The 20,340-nt window shown below is 45.6% G+C and overlaps 1 protein-coding gene across 1 annotated transcript in view; it reads right to left on the bottom strand.

Moving 5' to 3' along the window:
* Positions 1 to 15,345: 15,345 nt before the first annotated feature.
* Positions 15,346 to 20,340, bottom strand: part of GLMP (glycosylated lysosomal membrane protein) — a 125,202-nt gene continuing 120,207 nt past the window's right edge. Inside the window, exon 6 of the mRNA XM_069217998.1 lies at positions 15,346 to 19,059. Within this exon, the coding sequence (XP_069074099.1) occupies positions 18,891 to 19,059 (169 nt within the window). The 3' untranslated portion in view covers positions 15,346 to 18,890. The remainder of the gene's footprint in view (positions 19,060 to 20,340) is intronic.

The raw sequence follows: 20,340 nt of genomic DNA, 5'->3' as shown, positions 1-20,340 counted from the left end.
AGATGTGAAGGCAGGGGCCCTTTCCCCAGTCGCAGCAGCCATTGTCTCTTCCAGACCGAGGTCACAGCAGCACTTGCAGAATAGGTCCTCTCCTCTGGATGATCAGGTCTCGAGTGATTAAGCAGATAGAAAATGGCCGTCACGCCCGCGGCGGTGCGTACCGCGACCGCCGGCGCACATCGTCATTGGCTCATGAGACCCATAGGGTTCAATGTTAACCAATGCTGCTTTGCGCCGCGGTCTTCGACCGCCTACCGCCACGGTGTGCCACGCCAGCGCATTGACCTCACATCCCATTGTCACACTTCACAGGTCAGGCAGCCGCCATTTCAAGGGCCCACATGGCTTAATATCTACTGCGTCACACAGGCCTAGGCCTTGCATTGCCAATCATACAAGCCATTCAATGCCTAGCGAATCGTGTACTGTGCAAGCTGTGGTTACGTACCTGTGGGTTGCTTGACTCTGTGCTCCATGTTGTCCTTCCTAGGCACCGTCCGCTGGGACTTGCGAGGAGATGGAGGAATCCTCCCGTGTACAGACCGCTGGTGGACCTGTCGACAATGGAAGAAAGACATGTCATACTGACATACAGACTTGACCGAGCCACTATACAGGAACTGTGTGCCCAGCTGGAGCCAGACCTGATGTCCCCCATTCGCCAACCCACAGGGATTCCCCCTCTGGTGCAGGTTCTGTCAGTACTCCATTTTTTGGCAAGTGGGTCTTTTCAGGCAACAGTGGCCATATCATCAGGGATGTCTCAGCCTATGTTTTCTAAGGTGTTGTCCAGAGTGTTGTCTGCCCTGATGAAATACATGCGGAGCTACATTGTTTTCCCTGAGGTGGGCGATTTGGCTACAGTGAAGGGTGATTTCTATGCCCTTGGCCATATCCCCAACATCATTGGTGCCATTGATGGGACCTATGTGGCTTTGGTTCCCCCCAGTGAAAGTGAGCAGGTGTACAGGAACAGAAAAAAGTTATCATTCGATGAATGTCCAGGTGGTCTGTTTGGCTGACCAGTACATCTCCCATGTAAATGCCAAGTTCCCTGGGTCAGTGCATGACGCGTACATCATGCGAAATAGCAGCATCCCTTATGTGATGGAACAGCTACAGAGACACCGTGTGTGGCTAATAGGTGACTCAGGTTACCCCAACCTGTCGTGGCTACTTACCCCAGTGAGGAATCCCAGGACAAGGGCAGAGGAACGCTCAATGAGGCCCATGGGCGAACTAGGAGGATTATAGAAATAACCTTCGGCCTCCTGAAGGCCAGGTTTAGGTGCCTGCATGACAGGTGGATCCCTAATGTACTCACCAAAGAAGGTGTGCCATATCATCGTGGCCTGCTGTATGCTTCACAACCTGGCTTTGCGACGCCAGGTGCCTTTCCTGCAGGAGGATGGTCCAGATGGTGGTGTTCTAGCAGCTGTGGAGCCTGTGGAGAGTGAAGAGGAGGAAGACGACGGGGACGACACAGACAACAGGGACACAGTGATACAACAGTATTTTCATTAGCACACAGGTACGAATCAACCACGCCATTTTACATTTACTTAAAGTCTCCTGCCTCTCTACTGTCTGAGTTTCCCCCCAGTTCCTGTTAACTGAGTTGTGACTTTCCCTTCCGTTTTCAGAGCTGTGGGCCCCACTACGTGACCTCTGCTTTGTTTGCCCATGGACTACAGCTGTGTGACAGTGGTATGTTGTCATCACAATGTAACTGAACATTTTGGCACCGTTATGTCTAATACATTTGTTCAAAATACAAGCAGACTCCAGATTTTTTAAGTGCAATAAGTGATTTTATTAAAGTGCTAAATTTAGGGACATGATTGTAAAATGGTGATGGGTGATGGTGGAGTAATGTCCATGGCAGAGTCCAGTTTTCAGTCTCACAGGTGCATTGTCCATATGCCTGTGGAAGGATGGAGCAGGGGCAGTTTAAGTTTGGACAGGGTGACAATGTGGGACAGTGGTATGACATCAGGGGGTATCCTTTGCTGGCGGGGGTCTTGGCATCCTACTCTGTCTTCTTCTGAGATCTCAGGGACCGCTTGCGGGGTGGTTCTTCTTCTGCAGGAGGTGGGGTTCTGGTGGCCTGTCGTTGTGTGGGGGCCTCCTGTCCACTAGCGCGGGCGGAGGTGGTAGCCTGTTCCTGGTCCATGCTAGTGACAGGGGCCCTTTGTGGTGCCACATGGTCCCGCAATGTGGTGACTATCTGGTTAAGGGCCACGACGATGGTCCCCATTGCGGAACTAATGTTTCTCAGTTCCTCTCTGAACCCCATGTACTGTTCCTCCTGCAGTACCTGGATCTCCTGGAACCTGGCCAGTACCGTAGCCATCGTCTCCTGGGAGCGATGGTATGCTCCCATGATGGAGGAGAGGGCCTCTTGGAGAGTCAGTTCCCTGGGCCTGTCCCCCCCCTGTCGTACAGCAGCCCTCCCAGTTCCCCTGTTTCCCTGGGCCTCTGTCCCCTGGACCGTGTGCCCACTACCACTGCCCCCAGGTCCCTGTTGTTGTTGGGGTGGTGGGTCAACCTGGGTGCCCTGTAGTGGTGGACACACCGCTGATTGACGTGTCCTGGAGACAGAGGCATGGGCCCGCTGGGTGGGAGCTGTGCTGGTGTTCCCAGAGGGGGTTAGGTCTGCTGTAGCCTGTGGCTGTCTGTGGGGAACCGACTGTCCCGAGGTCCCCGATGGGCCGGGCTGGTCATCTGGGTCCAGGGAGACAGAGCTGCTGTCATCACTGGGGGCCTCTTCTGGGGGTGGGATGGACATCGCTGGACCCTCCGTGGCGGTGTGGTGGCGTTCGGGTCCTGCAGGGGTATAAGAGTATGGTTATTGCTTCTGTGTGTGCCATTTCGTGTCATGGGTGGGTGGCCGTGTACCCCAGTGCTGGCATTACCTTGTGGGGGCTTTTGTGACGGTGGCTTGTGGGGGTGATGGGTGTGTGCAGTGGGCATGCTTTGGTGATGGGTGTCCATGCTTTGTGGACGCATGCAGGGCTAGGTTTTGGGATGGGTGAGTTGTGATGGTGAGCCATTTGCAAGGAGTTGGTGTGATGGGGGTGGGGGTATGATTTGGCATGTAGGTGGGGTGGGGGGAATGAAGTAGTGAAGATTTGACTTACCAGAGTCCATTCCTCCGCCTACTCCTGCGAGGCCCTCAGGATGCAGGATGTGCAAGACTTCATCCTCCCATGCTGTGAATTCTGGGGGAGTAGGTGGGGGTCCGCCGCCAGTCTTCTGCACCGCAATGTTGTGCCTTGATACCATGGAACGCACCTTCCCCCGTAGGTCGTTCCACCGCTTCCTGATGTCGTCCCGATTTCGTGGATGCTGTCCCACAGCGTTGACCCTGTCCACTATTCTTTGCCATAGCTCCATCTTCCTGGCAATGCTGGTGTGCTGCACCTGTGTCCCGAAGAGCTGGGGCTCTACCCGAACTATTTCCTCCACCATGACCCTGAGTTCTGCGTCAGTGAACCTGGGGTGTCTTTGGGGTGCCATGGGGTGGTGTGGATGAGGTGAGGGGTGGTGTATGTGTTGTAGAGTGTGGTGAGTGTGGTGGTGTATGGTGTTTTGGGCGTGGATATTGTGTAGGTGATGTTGTGATTTGCCTCTGTGTGATGGTGTACTCTATTCTGTGCTGTCTCTCTCTGTTCTTCAGTCGCAGTTGTGGTCGTAGGGGTTTGTGGGTGATGTGGGTGTGTGTTATATATTTAATTGGGTGTGTGGGAGTGGTGTGTGTATGTGTCTCAGGTGTGTGTATTTTGAATTATCCAATGTGGATGTCTTTTGTAAATGTGGGTGTATTTTGAGCGCGGCGTTGTGTACCGCCAATGGAATACCGCGGTTGAAAGACCGCTGCGGGGATTTGTGGGTCGGAATGGTATGGGCGTATTTCTGTTGGCGTGACGGTGGAGGTTTGGTCATCGCCAGTTTCCCGCTGACCTTTGGTGTGGCGGACATTTGTTGATGTTGGGTTTTTGGCAGTTTGCCAGTTGCGGGTCAGAATGACCGTGGCGGTTTACTGCGACCGCGGCGGTGTTATGGTGGTCTTCTGACCGGCGGCAAGCGCCTTTTACCGCCGAGGTCAGAATGACCCCCTCAGTGCCTGCCGTAGAAGAGATGGTAAGGGATTTGCAGACCACGTTAGGGCTAGAAAAAACATCATTCAAGCAAAAGATTCATATAAGACTCAGGCTGATAGAAAAAGAAGAGAGAGCCCCATTTCTTCGAAAGGAGACAAAGTTTGGTTATCCACTCGTCATTTACGTCTCAAAGGAAATCGCAAATTTCAGCCACAATTTATAGGCCCATTTAAAGTTGACAAGGTGATCAATCCAGTGGCATTTAAATTGCAGTTGCCAGCTCATCTAAAGATACATCCTGTTTTCCATGTCGCCTTGTTATAAAACAGTCCTCCAAATTTACGTCAAAACTCTCCTCCAGGTCCTATCCAGATTAGCTCTGCAGAAGAGTATGAGGTCAATCAAATCTTAGATTCCAAAATCCGCAATGGCAAGCTTTATTATCTAATTGATTGGAAAGGTTATGGTCCAGAGGAACAATCCTGGGAGCCACACGAGTATGTACATGCTTCAAGATTAGTGAGAAACTTTCATTGAACCTACCCAAGGTTGACTTGTGGGGCTCTGACCATGTTCTGTTACCCAGAATCCTTTGCAAACCTCAAAATTTGGCTAAAATAAAACATTTTCCTCACATTTTGGTGACAGAAAGTTCTGGAATCTGAGAGGAGCCACAAATTTCCTTCCACACAGTGTTCCCCCAAGTCTCCTGATAAAAATGGTACCTCACTTGTGTGGGTAGGCCTAGTGCCCGTGACAGGAAATACCCCAAAACGCAACGTGGACACATCACATTTTTTTTTAAAGAAAACAGAGGTGTTTTTGGCAAAGTGACTACCTATAGATTTTGGCCTCTAGCTCAGCCGGCACCTAGGGAAACCTACCAAACCTGTGCATTTTTGAAAACTAGAGACCTAGGGGAATCCAAGGTGGGGTGACTTGTGGGGCTCTGACCAGGTTCTGTTACCCAGAATCCTTTGCAAACTTCCAAATTTGGCTAAAAAAAAAAAAAAAAAAAAAAAAAACGTTTTCCTCACATTTCGGTGACAAAAAGCTCTGGAATCTGAGAGGAGCCACAAATTTCCTTCCACCCACCGTTCCCCCAAGTCTCCCGATACAAATTATACCTCACTTGTGTGGGTAGGCCTAGCGCCCGTGACAGGAAATGCCCCAAAACACAACGTGGACACATCACATTATTTGAAAGAAAACAGAGGTGTTTTTTGCAAAGTGCCTACCTGTAGATTTTGGCCTCTAGCTCAGCCGGCACCTAGGGAAACCTACCAAACATGTTCATTTTTTAAAACTAGAGACCTAGGGGAATCCAAGATGGGGTGACTTGTAGGGCTCTGACTAGGTTCTGTTACCCAGAATCCTTTGCAAACCTCAAAATTTGGCTAAAAAAAACAAACACATTTTTCTCAAATTTCGGTGACAGAAAGTTCTGGAATCTGAGAGGAGCCACAAATTTCCTTCCACCCAGCATTCCCCCAAGTCTCCCGATAAAAATGATACCTCACTTGTGTGGGTAGGCCTAGTGCCCGCGACAGGAAATGGCCAAAACACAAAGTGGACACATCAAATTTTTTCATAGAAAACAGTGCCTACCTGTGGATTTTGGCCTCTAGCTCAGCCGGCCCCAGGGGGGGCAGAAATGGCCTAAAATAAATTTGTCACCCCCCCCCCCCCCCCCAACTCCCTGCCCCCCCGGGAGCGACCCTTGCCTACAGGGTCGCTCCCCCTGCACGACATTGGCGCCAAAAAAAAAATCCCCAGTGCCTAGTGGTTTATGCCCCCTTGGAGGCAGATTGACCTAAAATCGGCCAATCTTCCCGCGGCCTGTTGGCGGTATTGCCGCTGCTTTAAGACCGACCGCCAGGGTTGTAATGAGGGCCTTAATTCTAACGAGGAAAGAAAATGGAGGGTAACTCACTGCCATTTTGAAACACCGGCAAAAAACTGTCAAAATCAGGTCATTCATTTCAGTTACTGCATGACTGAAGTCTTTCACTGTTTCTCTTTGTGTCCTTTCAAAATGGAAGGGATGCAATATAAACCTAACGCACATACAGCAGCATTCAGTGATGGAACTACTCCCTCTTAGGGAAAGGAGCACATAACATACCTTATCTCAATTTTTGTGTTGTATTTTTCACGGAAAACATTTTGGCGTGAAGTCCTACACTGTGCATGCCATTCACAGCATCTCCAAAGGAAGCTGCCCTTCTCCAGATTTTCCAAAGCGTGTCAACTCAAGACCCAAAAATCAATCTGCTTACAAAACAGGCTGCTGCAATATCAAGCCGGCCCATCTCGCCGAGCATCTAAGGCGATTCCAGGATTTAGGGGAATTGCAGAAAAAGATGTGGAGGGCATCTACTGCCCTTGTCCACCCTAGAACAGCGGTGCCTGGGCATGGGTCTGCAGACGCAGGTTACAAGCCAGATTGTCAGGATTCTCCTTTGGACTCATTGCAAGCAATGCATCTCCTGTGGCTAGCATGGTACCAGCCCTCTTGGGCTATCACTGGACCCCCTGCTCTATACTCTGAAACGTGTTGCCTTCGGACATTAGCTCTATTTTAGGAGCCCTTACATCACCCTATGCACTGGTGTGGGCCACTTCCACAACCGGCGCAGGCTGTTAACTCATAGGAACGAACCTCCCATATATTGTGAATGAAGCGGTTCTTTAGTTGTGACTGACTTCAAGGCACTAAGTACAATCTGCCTCAATACCGTGTCGGTAACAATATATGCAGTTTCCCATGGATGCTGAATGGTCAATCTTGCATCAGTGACACTACTGGCTGCAGTTTGTAATTCTGCCACAAGGTGGAGCCAGTGGAGTTACAGAAGCATGTTTGCCAGTTCTGATTACTGCTAATCCACATACAGCTACATACAAACTGTCCCAGTCTCCTAAAATAAGTGTTCTACCTAAGTGGTTAGTATTATTAAGTGTTGCAAGTGCTCCAGTACTGATATGCATCTTCCAACTGCAGGTTGTGGAGTCCATGGCGGTCATGGAGGGGGTATGGCTACTGATCACTGTCCATCAGGGTTACAATTTGGTTCACGGATGGGCCAAGCACTTTCTTGTTTCACATGTATGTCCTTGATCACTTTTAAGATTGTTGTGTTCAGCCATTCTCCATAAGGGCCGTGGCAGCCTCGCTCACTGGAATGTGATAATGTACTCGAGGTGACCCCCCGTTATGATGAGAATGACGAGGCGCTTTGATCCCTGTTGGCTGCACTGAAGGTCGCGCAGATAAACACCTCTACACACAGCATGTGGCAGTGGCATTCCCCCTACTATCGGAAGAAATAAAACTCAAACATCGATCTTATATGTTAAGAAGATATGTCAGCTTGGCAAAGTTGTGCGAGAGAACCACAATGTGAATGGGTGCCTGTCAGTGGTTGGTTGTGAGTGAGGTTTGTGTGAGTAAGAGTGTGCAAGAGTGAGTGAGTGTGCGTGTAAGTTAGTGTGTGTCACTGACATGAATCCAAACACACAAGATCCTAGCCAGTGTGTACTCTGCTTTCAACCAGCTATATTTGTTGCGAGAAGGGGAGTAAAGTTCCCCGCATTGAGCAACCTTTCTTCCTCCTTCCCGTCGCCTTCTTTTGGCATTCAACACCTGCCTGGCGCATTCCACCTGCCTGTCCTGTCCCTGGTTGCATGATTATGCAGGGATAAAGTCCGCATCCAAATATTACTGTAATGTGCCCGTTACAAAATGGCCTTAACAGGGCTTAGACTGGCCTGTAAACTCGAGCACACTCCGTTGCTCCAGTATATCGCCGCATATAGCTCTGTGCTTAATTTGTCCTTGTTGTTTCCGGTGCTGAGCACAGGCACTTTTTTTGTTTACAAATTAAGCACTGCCCTAAACCCTACAACTACCCTTATCACTACCCACCCCAAAAATCACCCACACCCTAAAATCATCCTTCCTTACCTTTACTCACCCCTAAACCCTATAGTTTACCTCACGTCCCTTTATCACTACCATCTCCTCAACACTAAAATATTACCTCCCTTTACCCCTCATTCCATCACTCCCTAAAAGTACCCATCCCCTGAACCCTAAAATACCCTTACCTCCATTTACACTACCCACCCCTAGACCCCAAAATTACCCCTACCTTGTGCGGATTTCAGTGTACTATGTGATATATCTGAGCAGTCTTATCATGCAGTGCACTCACAAATACTGTATTCGGTCCAATCAGGCTTGTTTACTTAATCCTAAACTCAATCCTGTGGCTGACAGTAGTAAGGCTTGACAAAGGAACTTAGTGTAAAGTTTTAACAGCACCAAACCATGAAATAAGAAAGTCACACAATGCGAAAGAAATTGGGCACCAATTTATAAAAATAGATTTTATTTTTAGGATTTTTTTAGAGACCTTAATGTACAAAATCCACCACATTGTTCTGGAGATAACGATTTTAGAAGATATCATCACTTTCAAATGCAACCCCAAACAAGCACTGGTCAACAAAAAGTTTGTAAACTTTTTTAAGGTTTGGAAGAGTTAGCTTGACTACTCAGACTTGGGTTTGGTGACCAATTCCAGCTGAACAGAGGTCTGGGGATCAGGGTAGACTTTGGACAGTTACCTGGCCACCTGAGACTTTTTAAGATGAGTTCCAAACGTTACAAGACGACTGTCCTAGACATCAATGGAGTGGCCCTGATGCTGAGGATACAGGCAAAAGATGCTCAAAGGATGTTGCTGTCACCAGTGGTGTCTGTGTTTGCTTCTCTGACCACGGGTGAAGTGTGGTGAACTTGGCCACAGAGATAAGAGTACCTTGAAGGCCTCTACGTTGCAGTTGCAAGCCAGCTGCTGCTGGGCTTCTAGTGACTGCACTGCAGTTGGGAAAAAAAGCCTTAGGTGGGACTAGTGTCTACTGGGTGTGACGAGTCCAGACTTAGATAGCTCCGGAGTCAGGCAGACACCGGTGCAACTTTCAGCTATCTCAGATTTGTCCTCTTTGATGCCCGGCGACTAGTAGAGGCAAAAGTTCTGCGTTGGCAACCAACTTGTCAGTTTGGTGTAGCCAATTCAACATGCAATTTGTATAGGGCCAGTACACACAGTGGAGCTGCGGTCTGGTTATCAGGCCTCCATGCAGAGTCGAAACACCAGCAGCATCAGCCCAAAAATGTGGGGGTGACTATGCAAAAAGAGGCCTTTTCTTACATAGCTTCCTTTACCACTAACCCCCACATGAACTCTAAAATTACCTCTTGCAACAAATATTATTATTCAAAATATATTCATGCTTACTTACCATACATGACAACGACATCTGCCTGGTAAAGGCATGGCTGGAAGAGACTACGTGGTAAAGGACGTTTTCCTACCTTTGCCATACACAGTTGAGGTCCTCTGCCAGGCCTGCGTCACACCAGACCCTGCATCCAACCTACTATAGAGGATAGACAGCAGGCTTCCATATGGCCAGACCAGTGCATATTTCATCCATTTGTGCGAAACCCCCGGTGGGGATTGCCCCCGGCCATGTGCAGACAGAATAAAGCTGCAGGACCTTACCTACTGCCACAACCTTTGCCCCCTCCCACCCCACACACACCCATGACCAACTAACACTCTACTTCGTCAGCCTACAACCCTTCAAACTTTAGCCAATAGGTGAATTGTTCATTTTTGCTCAGTGGCAAACTCTCAAGTGACCTACAACCATTGCAACACATGTAAATACAATCATAAAGACAATGACATACATTGAAGTGCTTCACTTCTGAAATATTCAACATCTTTTGCATCTTTCAAAAGCTTACAGACAAGTTCATGAGGCCAACCATCTATTCAAGTTGTTGTATTACTCCTTGTTCACTAAGCCGATAGCACACTGTACGAATCAGTGGTTGCTCACATTAGTAATTTCAACAATGTTGTCATAAATATAATCATTGATGTCATCATGTGACATAATTGAATGAGTCATGTGTAGTGCATGATAATGGTGCAATTTATAGTTAATTATTAAACTATTAGTTGCATATTTCAGTGTTTTTGAGGTGTTTAATGTTAACTAGTTCTTCACATCAACAGCTAACTATAATGCCACTTTAACTTAGAGCTATAATGATAAATAGACAATACTTCATGGTTGTTAAAACTAAAAGAAAAAGACATCTACAGATTAAAGAATTAGACTTTCTTTGCTATGAAAGAAGGGTTGGACACAGAAGAAACAAAAATAGAAACAATGAAACGTGGCAGGCATTGAACATTTCAGAGAGAGGTTCCTTCGGAATGCCTCATCCCCATTCTACGCTTTCTCTTAACTGCTAGGGTACTTGGGAAGAAGGGTAAGAGTATTGGGAGTAATCATCTGATAACTGCTTCTGTAGATCTACATGTTCCTAGCAACAGATCACCCTCTACTTGTATTCTACATTATAAAGCGTGTCAGGGGATTTACATGTATATCCAATAATTCTATCTGAATTTATCCATCAACAGGAGCCATGGCCAGATGCTACTTGAGTCTAGTGAACTGTGCTTATTTCTGCTGCACTATCCACAAGCACTAGTGCCCATGTTCTGTTCTGCAAAAGTACTCAAAACTTCTGTGGTAGGCTTCATCCTTTGTGTCATACCAGGCGCTTCCTCCTTCTTATGATGAGGTTTTGAATCACAACCTTTCAATTCTTTTTTATTCTCTGCTCAATGTCACATGATTGCCCCCTTCTCAGCCTTCTAGCATGTATACTCGCCTTTCCAATAATACACTGTTTGGCTGCTTCTTTATTCATTCTCTGAAAGTCTACTCTCCTGAGAATCCTGATTCCCACCCAGCGTTCAGATTGTTTTCCACAGCTCCTCAAATTATTAATCACCATCTCTGGACTCCTGCGAGAAGGGGATACAGTCTTAGCTTTCTGCTTTTTCTTGGTTTCAGGAAGTTTCTCTTTTACCGTCCTCTCTAAGTGTTAAACATGATTTGCAGTTTTTCTGAACAAGTAACCAAGGTATGCCGACCTATGGATGTATATAGTTACAAAATAATGTTGGGTAGTTCGGGTTTATTCAAATGTATGGTTATAAAAAGGTTGCCCTCTGACAAGTGTGAGACAGAATCCTCAAAAGCCTTGTTCCGTAGAATCTGGAGCCCTTCATCCGTGTCTGGCCTCAGGGCATTGCAGCCTTGATGGTCTAGTTCCCCATCAGCTACAATAGAGTCTTACCCAAAAGGATACTCATCCCTGGTGTGCGTGGGCAGAGGCACTGCAACCCACGCCCGAAGTACAGATACCATGGTCTGACCTATAACCTGCAGTAGGAGAATGCTCATGGGTATACCAGCCCATAGAGCAGAAGGCCCGCGGTCAAGGGTCAATCCGGAGTTAGAAGAATTAAGTTCTATGCAGTGACGCTGCTTATTTAAGTATTGGCAAGGCTGAATGACATCCATCACAGACCACCCTGACCTCTCCAGAATACATGGGAGTAACGGGTCACCACAGTGGACACCCCAGCGAATAACAAATACCACAGGAGGAATGCACTAGCCAGCTTCCTATGTCCCTGGTTTCTAGAGCACAGCAGGACAATGCGAACTGCTGAGACCCTGAAACACAGCCACTATTTTGAGGTCAGGCATAAAACAAGGACTTAGATTTCCTAATGACTGCGCAAGCACTCTAATGGCACTAGGATTTTTTGGGGGCTTTTCAAAAGGTAAGTAATTTGGAGAAATGCTTTGCATCACTTGAGAACACCCACAAAACTTAACAAAGTTACCCTCCCAAGATTGATTCCAGCCCTGGTGCAAGGGTGATGCAAAACCTTGATAAATATGAGCTATAGGGCCATATTTATACTTTTTAATGCACAACTGCGCCAACACAGTTGTGCGTCAAAAATTCTACAGCCATTCTAACTCGCCATGCAGGCGCCTTATTTAAGGAATGACGTTAGCCGGCACTGCGGGCTGGTCTGAGTTAAAAAAAAAAAATGACTCACACCAAGCAGCGCCAGCGTAGGGGAAAGTGGGGGTTGTGCGTCAAAAAATGGTGCAAGTCAGGTCTGAGGCAAAAATCAGGTGTCAAACCGGACTTGCGCCATTTTTTGACGCACAAGCCCCATTTCAATGACTCCTGACTTAGCAAAGACCGGAGTTATGCCCCTTGCCTAATGGCCATGCCCAGGGGACTTCTGTCCCCTGGGCATGGGCATTGGGCACAGTGGCATGTAGGGAGGCCCAAATTAGGCACGCCTATGCCACTTTAAAAAATAAAACAGAAAATATACTTACCTTAACTTACCTGCACTTAGCTGGGATGGGTCACCGCCCCCCCCCATCCATGGGTGTCCTCCAGGGGTGGGTGGGGGTGGCAGAGGGTGTCCTTGGGGGCAGGGGAGGGCACCTCTGGACTCCTTCCGAGCCAAAAGGTCCCTTAACGCCTGCCCTGACGTCCGCGGGGTCAGGCGTGAAAGTTTAAATATGGGGCAAGGTTGGCACCGAATGTGCGTCAAAATTTGTGACGCACATTCGGCGCAAACAGAGTATAAATATGCCCCATAGTTTTTGGGAATGTAGTTCTTGTCTAATCTTTAATAGAGGTCCTAATATTGTTTTTGCTTTACTTTTTGCATATACAAGCCAGCTGATTCATTACATTTGTTCCACTTTCTTTTCCACATGAGGGCTTCCAGTTCACCACTATATTTATAAATTCCATTTAATTATGCTTCTTTTCAAGCTTGTTAGCAGAAAGTCTAGTTTACTACTTTAGACTCCAGTAGGTCTGCGGTATGCAATGGCACAGGAATTGCATGGTAGTCTAAATTATGTCACAAGAAAAGGGAAGTTATGTGGTATATTTTGTAATAGTATTACTTCATGATTTTGTTTCCTTTTTAGGCCTCCCCAGGCAAATCATGCAGTCTGTTTGCAAAAAGACCTATTGTCAGCTTACAGTGTGCTCAGAGCCGGCATGTTGGTTACCATTAGTTGGTTTCAATTGTCACTATCATTCCATTGCTTTTTATTCATCAACTTGTGTTGGTTTTACTTCCTCTTTTGTTTGTGCTTTCTGTGAAGCATTGACGCATTACTTGTGTTCTTCCACTGCTCACTTTTGAAGCCCTACGTTTTATGTTTTTGGTTAAGCAAGCCACAAGACCACGTGTTTTCCAGCTGTTTCCCATGTTACTGGAGGTAATACATGGCATAAGGACACTAATGGCAAAATGGTGTTAGTGATGCACTGGAGGAAATTCTTGGAGGCACCAGTGGCAAACTACCGGCACACTGGAGATAATGCTTGGCATAAGGGAGGGCTACCATGGCCAGTGAGAGAGTGATCAACTATGACAAAGTCACAACAGTAACATCAAATCGTGACCGGTTTCTGCACACGGTTTAGGCTAAACTTGCTTTCAGACCGGCATGCATTCCCTCGGGTTGGCATGATTTTTTCTGCACAGGCCCCCTGCGGTTGTGATCAGATCTCCTCGCAAGATACTATGCACTATTTCGTGTTTTGTAAATATTTTAAAGTTCTAAGGAACACTTAAATTGTTCCTCTTTTAAAAGTCCATCATTGTACTCAAGTGTGTCCTGCTATGTTATTTTTCCAGTTGTTGTCTACCAAGATAATCCCTTATATGTGAGTTTTCTCAGGGATGCTCTGTGACTGAGGAACTCAATGGGAGATTGATCATAATAATGAATTCTTTCTAGGTGCAGAGAGTTATTTCATGTCAAGAATGTTTTAATATCTTTATTTTTTAATGATTTGTTGTGTGTATTTATGGATTTTGGCTTGCTTTTATTGTGATGTCACAGAGTATTTTGGTGAATGGTTGTCCAGGATTCGGAAATGTAGACCCTCCTACTCCGTCCCCCTTCAAATATTCTAGAGATGAGATACTCAAACTCTGCCAGATTAACTGAATCCTGTGGCATCTCGCTACTAGAGTAAAGGGGCTCACCCAGCCATGCTGATGCACCTCCACAAACAGCTCCGACAAAGCACCTTAATTTGGACCAGTAGCAGCCCATGCTGTTCTTGTAGTGCACCGATGCGTAGCCCTTCGATTGCTTCTAATTTCATCAACTGCCAGAGAAAAGAATCAAAAACAAGCATTAGCAAAGTCAATTGGTCTGCGTTGGCTGCCAACTTTTGGCTTTGATAATGTTTGTGATTTTTTTTGTTCAGTGACTTTTTGTATGTAAGCGCACATTATGCAACTACAGACTGTCATCACTCACAAGGAGCGACGCCAATGGCTAGGAACTGGTTGAAAATGTGACAATATAAGTTTAGAAAACACCGTTCTCAGGTTCGATGTGGAAGGCAGGCTGAAGCATGCGGGGTTACTCCATTTAGCCCACTCCAGAAAAGCATGTATAAGGGAAGAGTGTAGGCCTTTTAGTCTTCAGGGGAGTAGTCAATGCTACCAAGTGAACCTTTAGAGATGGATAACTCAGGTGGGCACCTAACAAATAAAACAAGCATTGGCAAATCTAATAGGCCTCAGTTTAAGGACCTATTGGTTTTTAAATTAAAAAGGTGCTATGATGCAGCAATCACATAATTGTGTATGTGCGCACACAAACACACACACACACACACACACGTGGGCACCTACAAATTACTGCAAGCATTTTTTGTTTCATTAAAGCGCTAGTGGGTGGTTAGCAACATCGATGGCTGGGGTTGGGGTGGAGCAATAGAGGGCAGGGTAGAAGCGGGTGGGAGGCAAAGCAGAGGGACAAAAGCAACAAGGAGGGCGGAGAACAGGAGATGCACTGTATTTAATGCCCATGTTTCTTTTATTGGATTTTTAAGGTAGTATGAAGGAAATGTGCACAGGCCTGACTGTCTGGGAGCCTGAAAATGCATCACAGTGCCTTTCTGGATTTATTGTCATACTGACCCCACCGTCTTCAAGTTAACAAGATGACTTTCCTAGCCCGACCACAAGATAACAAGCTGGTCACTCAGCATGTGAATCCAGAATAAATTCACAGTACAAACATGCATTAATTTAGACAATGATAAAACACACACTTCTCTCTCAGTCTTCATATCATTTTGGAAAATATTCTATCTAATGCACGCATCATGGCCAGTAAATCCGCTCCCCATGACTGCTGATCTTTAACGACATATGTGCACAGAAACATAAGAGACGTCAATTGACTCACCACCTCCATAAAGACATGGCCTCCCAACAGAACTGCCTGCTTTTAATGTGCATACATTTTTTTATTTGAATTTGTATTTTTGTAACATACAAAGAAATTTCCAATACTGGTATATAAACTGAAATCAGTAATCCTTGTAATCAATATAAACAAACATACGAACAAACATTGTGATTGGCAAACAGAGCAATTCGGGGTAGTACAGCCTCCTCTGTCCCTTACCCTCTAAACACATATTACAGAAAAGATCATAAAAGGCAACACTGTAAACATTTAATTTTCAGTTCTTGGCAATTTTACTTGTTTCTTGAAATACTGATTTAGTGCCTACTCAGGAATTCACTAGATCAATATTACTCACTGGTCACAACACATGCACAGACCTTGACGACCTGTTCTAAAGTTTATAGATAAACTGGAGTATGCAAAATACGTTTGTTTATAAATTGAAGTATGAAAGGCTTTGATGAGGAGGCTGCAAAGAGAAAATAGCATGGGAAGAAAGAGTGGATTACAGAGAAGAGGAGTGTGCAGGGGAATGCAACCATATGGAAGGAATGAGTACTTTTACAGGAGGGCCGAAAGAACGAAGAGCTATGCTGAACTGAACAACAAGTGTGCAAAAAGGCAAAAGAGATTAAAGCAAAGAGATAACAGGCTATTTCCCATGACAAGGGATGTGCAAAAAGGGGCATTTAAAGTCATAAGGTGTTCAAAGTGACAGGTGGTATCAAAGATATTGGTCAAATAACAAATACAAAAACAGCTGGGGTGGTGCACAATGAGATTCACAGCTTGTTTTCTAGGAAGCTCCAATGTATTAAGGAAAATAGAATGAAAACTGACCTAAGAAATGAAATGAACAAGTCCCTGTCAAAAAAAAGGTCCCAACAAGATACATATCTTAAACTTTGAAGAAAATAAACAGTCAACACTATCTTAATGACAAACATCCAAATGTGAGGAATGTGGACTGTGTTGCTTACAATGCCACTGATAATACCCTGCTTTATCATAACAATAACACAAACAGTTAATGATTGCTGCAGTTAGGCGGGCTCGGCGTCTGAAAAATGAGCTGCCCTGCTACAAAATCCAACATAGGTAAAGGATCCAAAAACGCACTGGATTCACTGATGTATCTACCAATCAGAATCAGCTCCTTAATATTATACCCACTGACTACTAGACCTCTCTTCACTAAACAAGGTCTTGCAAACATTCCCCTGCTCAACCAACCTATCATTCGTCCTACAGAATGATGGATAAACAGAGGATTTCTTATTTGTTACATATGTCTATCTTTTTATGCTCTGCTCTCAATTGACTGACGCATAACACTGCTACTGCTTCAGCCCTTCTAAAATCAAGAAACCTTTTGAAATTCCCTATAGAGCAGGATGTTCTAAGGTCATGTAACAATTCAGCCTAAAGATGAAGTCTGTCTTAGAGCTAACAAGGTACACATGCCAAATCCCTTAATTTGAATACAAGTAGTATCAAGTACGGACATGAAGCAGCCCAAAAGAACTAGATGAGGAGGAGCCTAGTTAGGCTGTGCCAGTTACAGAAACAGGAAAAAAAAGGTACTTTAATGTACATTGGTTGAAGGAAAAAAAAGAAAAGGATAGTCCATGTCAGTATTTATGCAGTTAGTTAGGAGGGATAGAAGATCTACATACAAGGTGGGCATCCTTCTGAAAATCATGAATATAGGAGTTTTGTGCACCATCCAGAGACAATGAGAAATTTCAAATCATGTGAAAGACCCAAACTTGGTAATCTTGATTTTGTGGCCCCTAAATTATACTGCACTCCGAGGCAGCAGCACGATAATGCTATACAACCAAACACAAAGCAGCTTTTTTTTAGGACTTGCAGCCACTTGGAAGTCGGACTCCAGGGTAAGATTTGTATTGTGCTTCTCAATGCAGATGTTTCAAATCTTCAACCAACCTGGATGGATCTAAACTTCATGCAGGACCGGACCGTGACAGAATCCATAAGAAAAAGGGTTAAACAGCATTTTTCTTATTAAAATGGTCTCATTTTGAGACTAGTTCTGATTGTGAAAGTTTGTTAAGGAAGAATGCCCTTATATTGGGCAACAGGCATGTCATCTACATTGACAGTCTCATCTTAAGGCATACAAGCATGAATCGTGTACCTTAACTTCACCATCCTGCAGGTTCCCGAAAGTCAAGCTTCTGTAAACGCTCGGCATGGATACTAGACATGAATGACTTTAGTGCACAGTTTTAACTCCTCACCCATTTCCTCATAAGTCCAGTCCTGTAAAAAATACAAAATAAATATAGCCGTCCGAAAACAGAAAACAAACGGGTAAAAGCGCAAATCCATGGTTTTCGGTGCAAACACATAATGTACCAGGAAGATGAGAGCAGCCACAAACCTTACTCTCAGCAATTCAGCGTTCCCTGCAACTGCATTATTAAACATGTGCTTCTTTATTCTAAACACAGGGTCATAGCACCTACTTTAAAAAAAAAAAACATTATTCCGATACGTAACAATAGAGGCTCACTAGTATGAATAAAAGCTACCCTTTCTTTCTTAACAAAACAGGAGTTGCTACACCAGAGGTATACCTTGCAGTGGAATATGCAGCATACTGTTTTGCTGCTTCACAGAGCAGAAAGGATGTAATGTTCAACAGGCACTGAGAAATTATACACTTCTTATGCTCACAGGGAAGACCAAAGAGTCAGCCTCCTGACCCCGACAGGGCAATGGTTAATCATTGATCAGCAGCCAAGCCGGCAAGTAGGGGCATACTAGCCCTCTGCTCCTCCTGGTGCTGAGCGTCTTTAAACAGTAAGAATAGCCTATATGTCCATACAATGAAAATATATACATATCTAATCATGAAGATTGCAACTGTATTTTATGCTGGTCGTATGCAAACATTACAAGGCACCTTCAAGGCCACTGGTGAATCTAGGAATGAATGTATAAATAAAGCAGTGAGGGGTTTTGATCCAGAGTTCTTTTCTTCAGGGCGGGAAGAAACATTAAGGCAGGCTGCGAACATAGGTTTTCCCCCTGTCCCCGACACCGAAGGTTCTCATTTAATTAACAACAAACGAGTTTACAAGTCTATAGAAGAAAGGTTTTCACTGACCACTGGAGTCCAGTTTGTTCAAGTCAGGTCGGATGATGGGAGCATTTGGGTGGTGTTAAGCCAGTCTCCATTCCAGGTACTTAACTATACACTTTCATGTCCCCTTTTCAGCTATCACTTACTGAAGAAAAATGCATTTCAACTTTCGGCTTTCTCATAGAACACATCGATCATGTATGCATCTGTTGTGCTTGGAGAAGAGGTGAAGCTTCATGGATTTATAGCCGATTAGCTTAGAAACCAAATTAATAACAGAGTAAAAACACCAATACAATTGGAAACCGGAGATGTGGTGAGGACAATTAATTCAGCTGCTGAGACCTTGAACATCGTTTTGGATACTAGCAAGATGAGGGGCCCGCCTCTGAAACCCATTTCTCGAGCCCTGCCTGCAAGGGCAACTTGCTTGTGGTGGGTTTTGGGTTCCTTTAATGCATTGCTCAGTTTATTGGCTCATATTCAGAATAGTGTTTTTTCTTCCAGATGAACACAACAAGGCCTCCGACTAGAAGCAGCAGTACCGGAGACCCCAGGGCGACTGCCATGATACAGATAACCATGATGGAGAAGGACTCCTCCGGTGGGGAACCAATGCCGATTAGAGATGACCTGTAAAGAAGCAAAACCAATAAAAAAAAAATTAGTTAACAGTAGCATCATCAATGCTTGGTGCACAAAACAATGATCTGACGGAAAAGGTTGCCACTGTATTCTGTGAACAGAAGCGTTCTGAATAAATCACAATCTTCAGCAAAACAGAACTAAAACTGTTACATTTCCCCTTAAGCTTAAGAGAAGAAATGTAATGAAATCAATAAGAAACAAGATTACATTGAGAATGAAAAGGTGCCAAAGAATTCATTTTACAACGTTTCCCGAGTGTGTTCTAAAATCTGAATGAATCCTTCTCAGCTTTCCGTACATCAGAGGCACTAACGTTCCTTCCAAAATGTAATAAATGCTTGTTCTGATCCACAGGAATTAGGAGTGGAAACCATGAGTAATGAGACGAATTAACCTCACTCTATGAAGCTCGATAAATCACTAATTATGGCACGCACAGAAGCGGGTACAACCAAATGATATAGGTGGAATGATAGTCACTGTTATTTCCCTGTCAAATCCTGATCTTAGGCGTAGTCCCATTAGATTCTGGGTCTCACAAAACTGAGTGGCATGGTTTGAAATGATTTAAATAGTTATATAAGCATTTTAAGACTACTACCCTGCATTAGGTCGCAGGCCATATGTTGGGATGATCTCTTTTGCAGCACTGGTTGACACCCTTGCCAGTTCACTTATTTAGCAAGCACTGGGAAAGTAAACACCTTTTGCATATGACATGGCTATTGGTTTTCACAATGTATTTATCCATGGGGTGCTGCAAGCCACACAGATGGGGCAGGGGGCATAGGCGGGCAGGGAAAGATACACAGATGAGGCAGATCAGGTGAGATAGACAAGCCACACAGATGAGGCAGGCTGGGCGAGCGGGTGGGACAAGCCACACAGATGAGGCAGGCATGCAAGCCACACAGATGGGGCAAGTGAGCCACACAGATGACGCCGGGGGGGGGGGGTTAAGTCAAACAGCTGATGCAGGCAGGAAGTTGGGGCAAGCCAAACAGATCAGGTGGCGGGGATGTTGGGGCAAGCCAAACAAATGAGGTAGGGAGGGGAGGGTAGGGCAAGCCAAACAGATGAGGCAGGGTGGGAGGGTAGGGCAAGCCAAACAGATGAGGCAGGGTGGGAGGGTGGGGCAAGCCAAACAGATGAGGCAGGGTGGGAGGGTGGGGCAAGCCAAACAGATGAGGCAGGGTGGGAGGGGGGGGCAAGCCACCCAGGTGCAGCACGGCGGGGCAGACCACACAGATGTGGTATCAAGCCACA

Source organism: Pleurodeles waltl, chromosome 12, assembly GCF_031143425.1.
Source record: "Pleurodeles waltl isolate 20211129_DDA chromosome 12, aPleWal1.hap1.20221129, whole genome shotgun sequence".
Lineage (NCBI taxonomy): Eukaryota > Metazoa > Chordata > Amphibia > Caudata > Salamandridae > Pleurodeles > Pleurodeles waltl.
The sequence above is the reverse complement of the archived record's forward strand: the minus strand, read 5'-3'. Positions and strand labels throughout refer to the sequence as shown.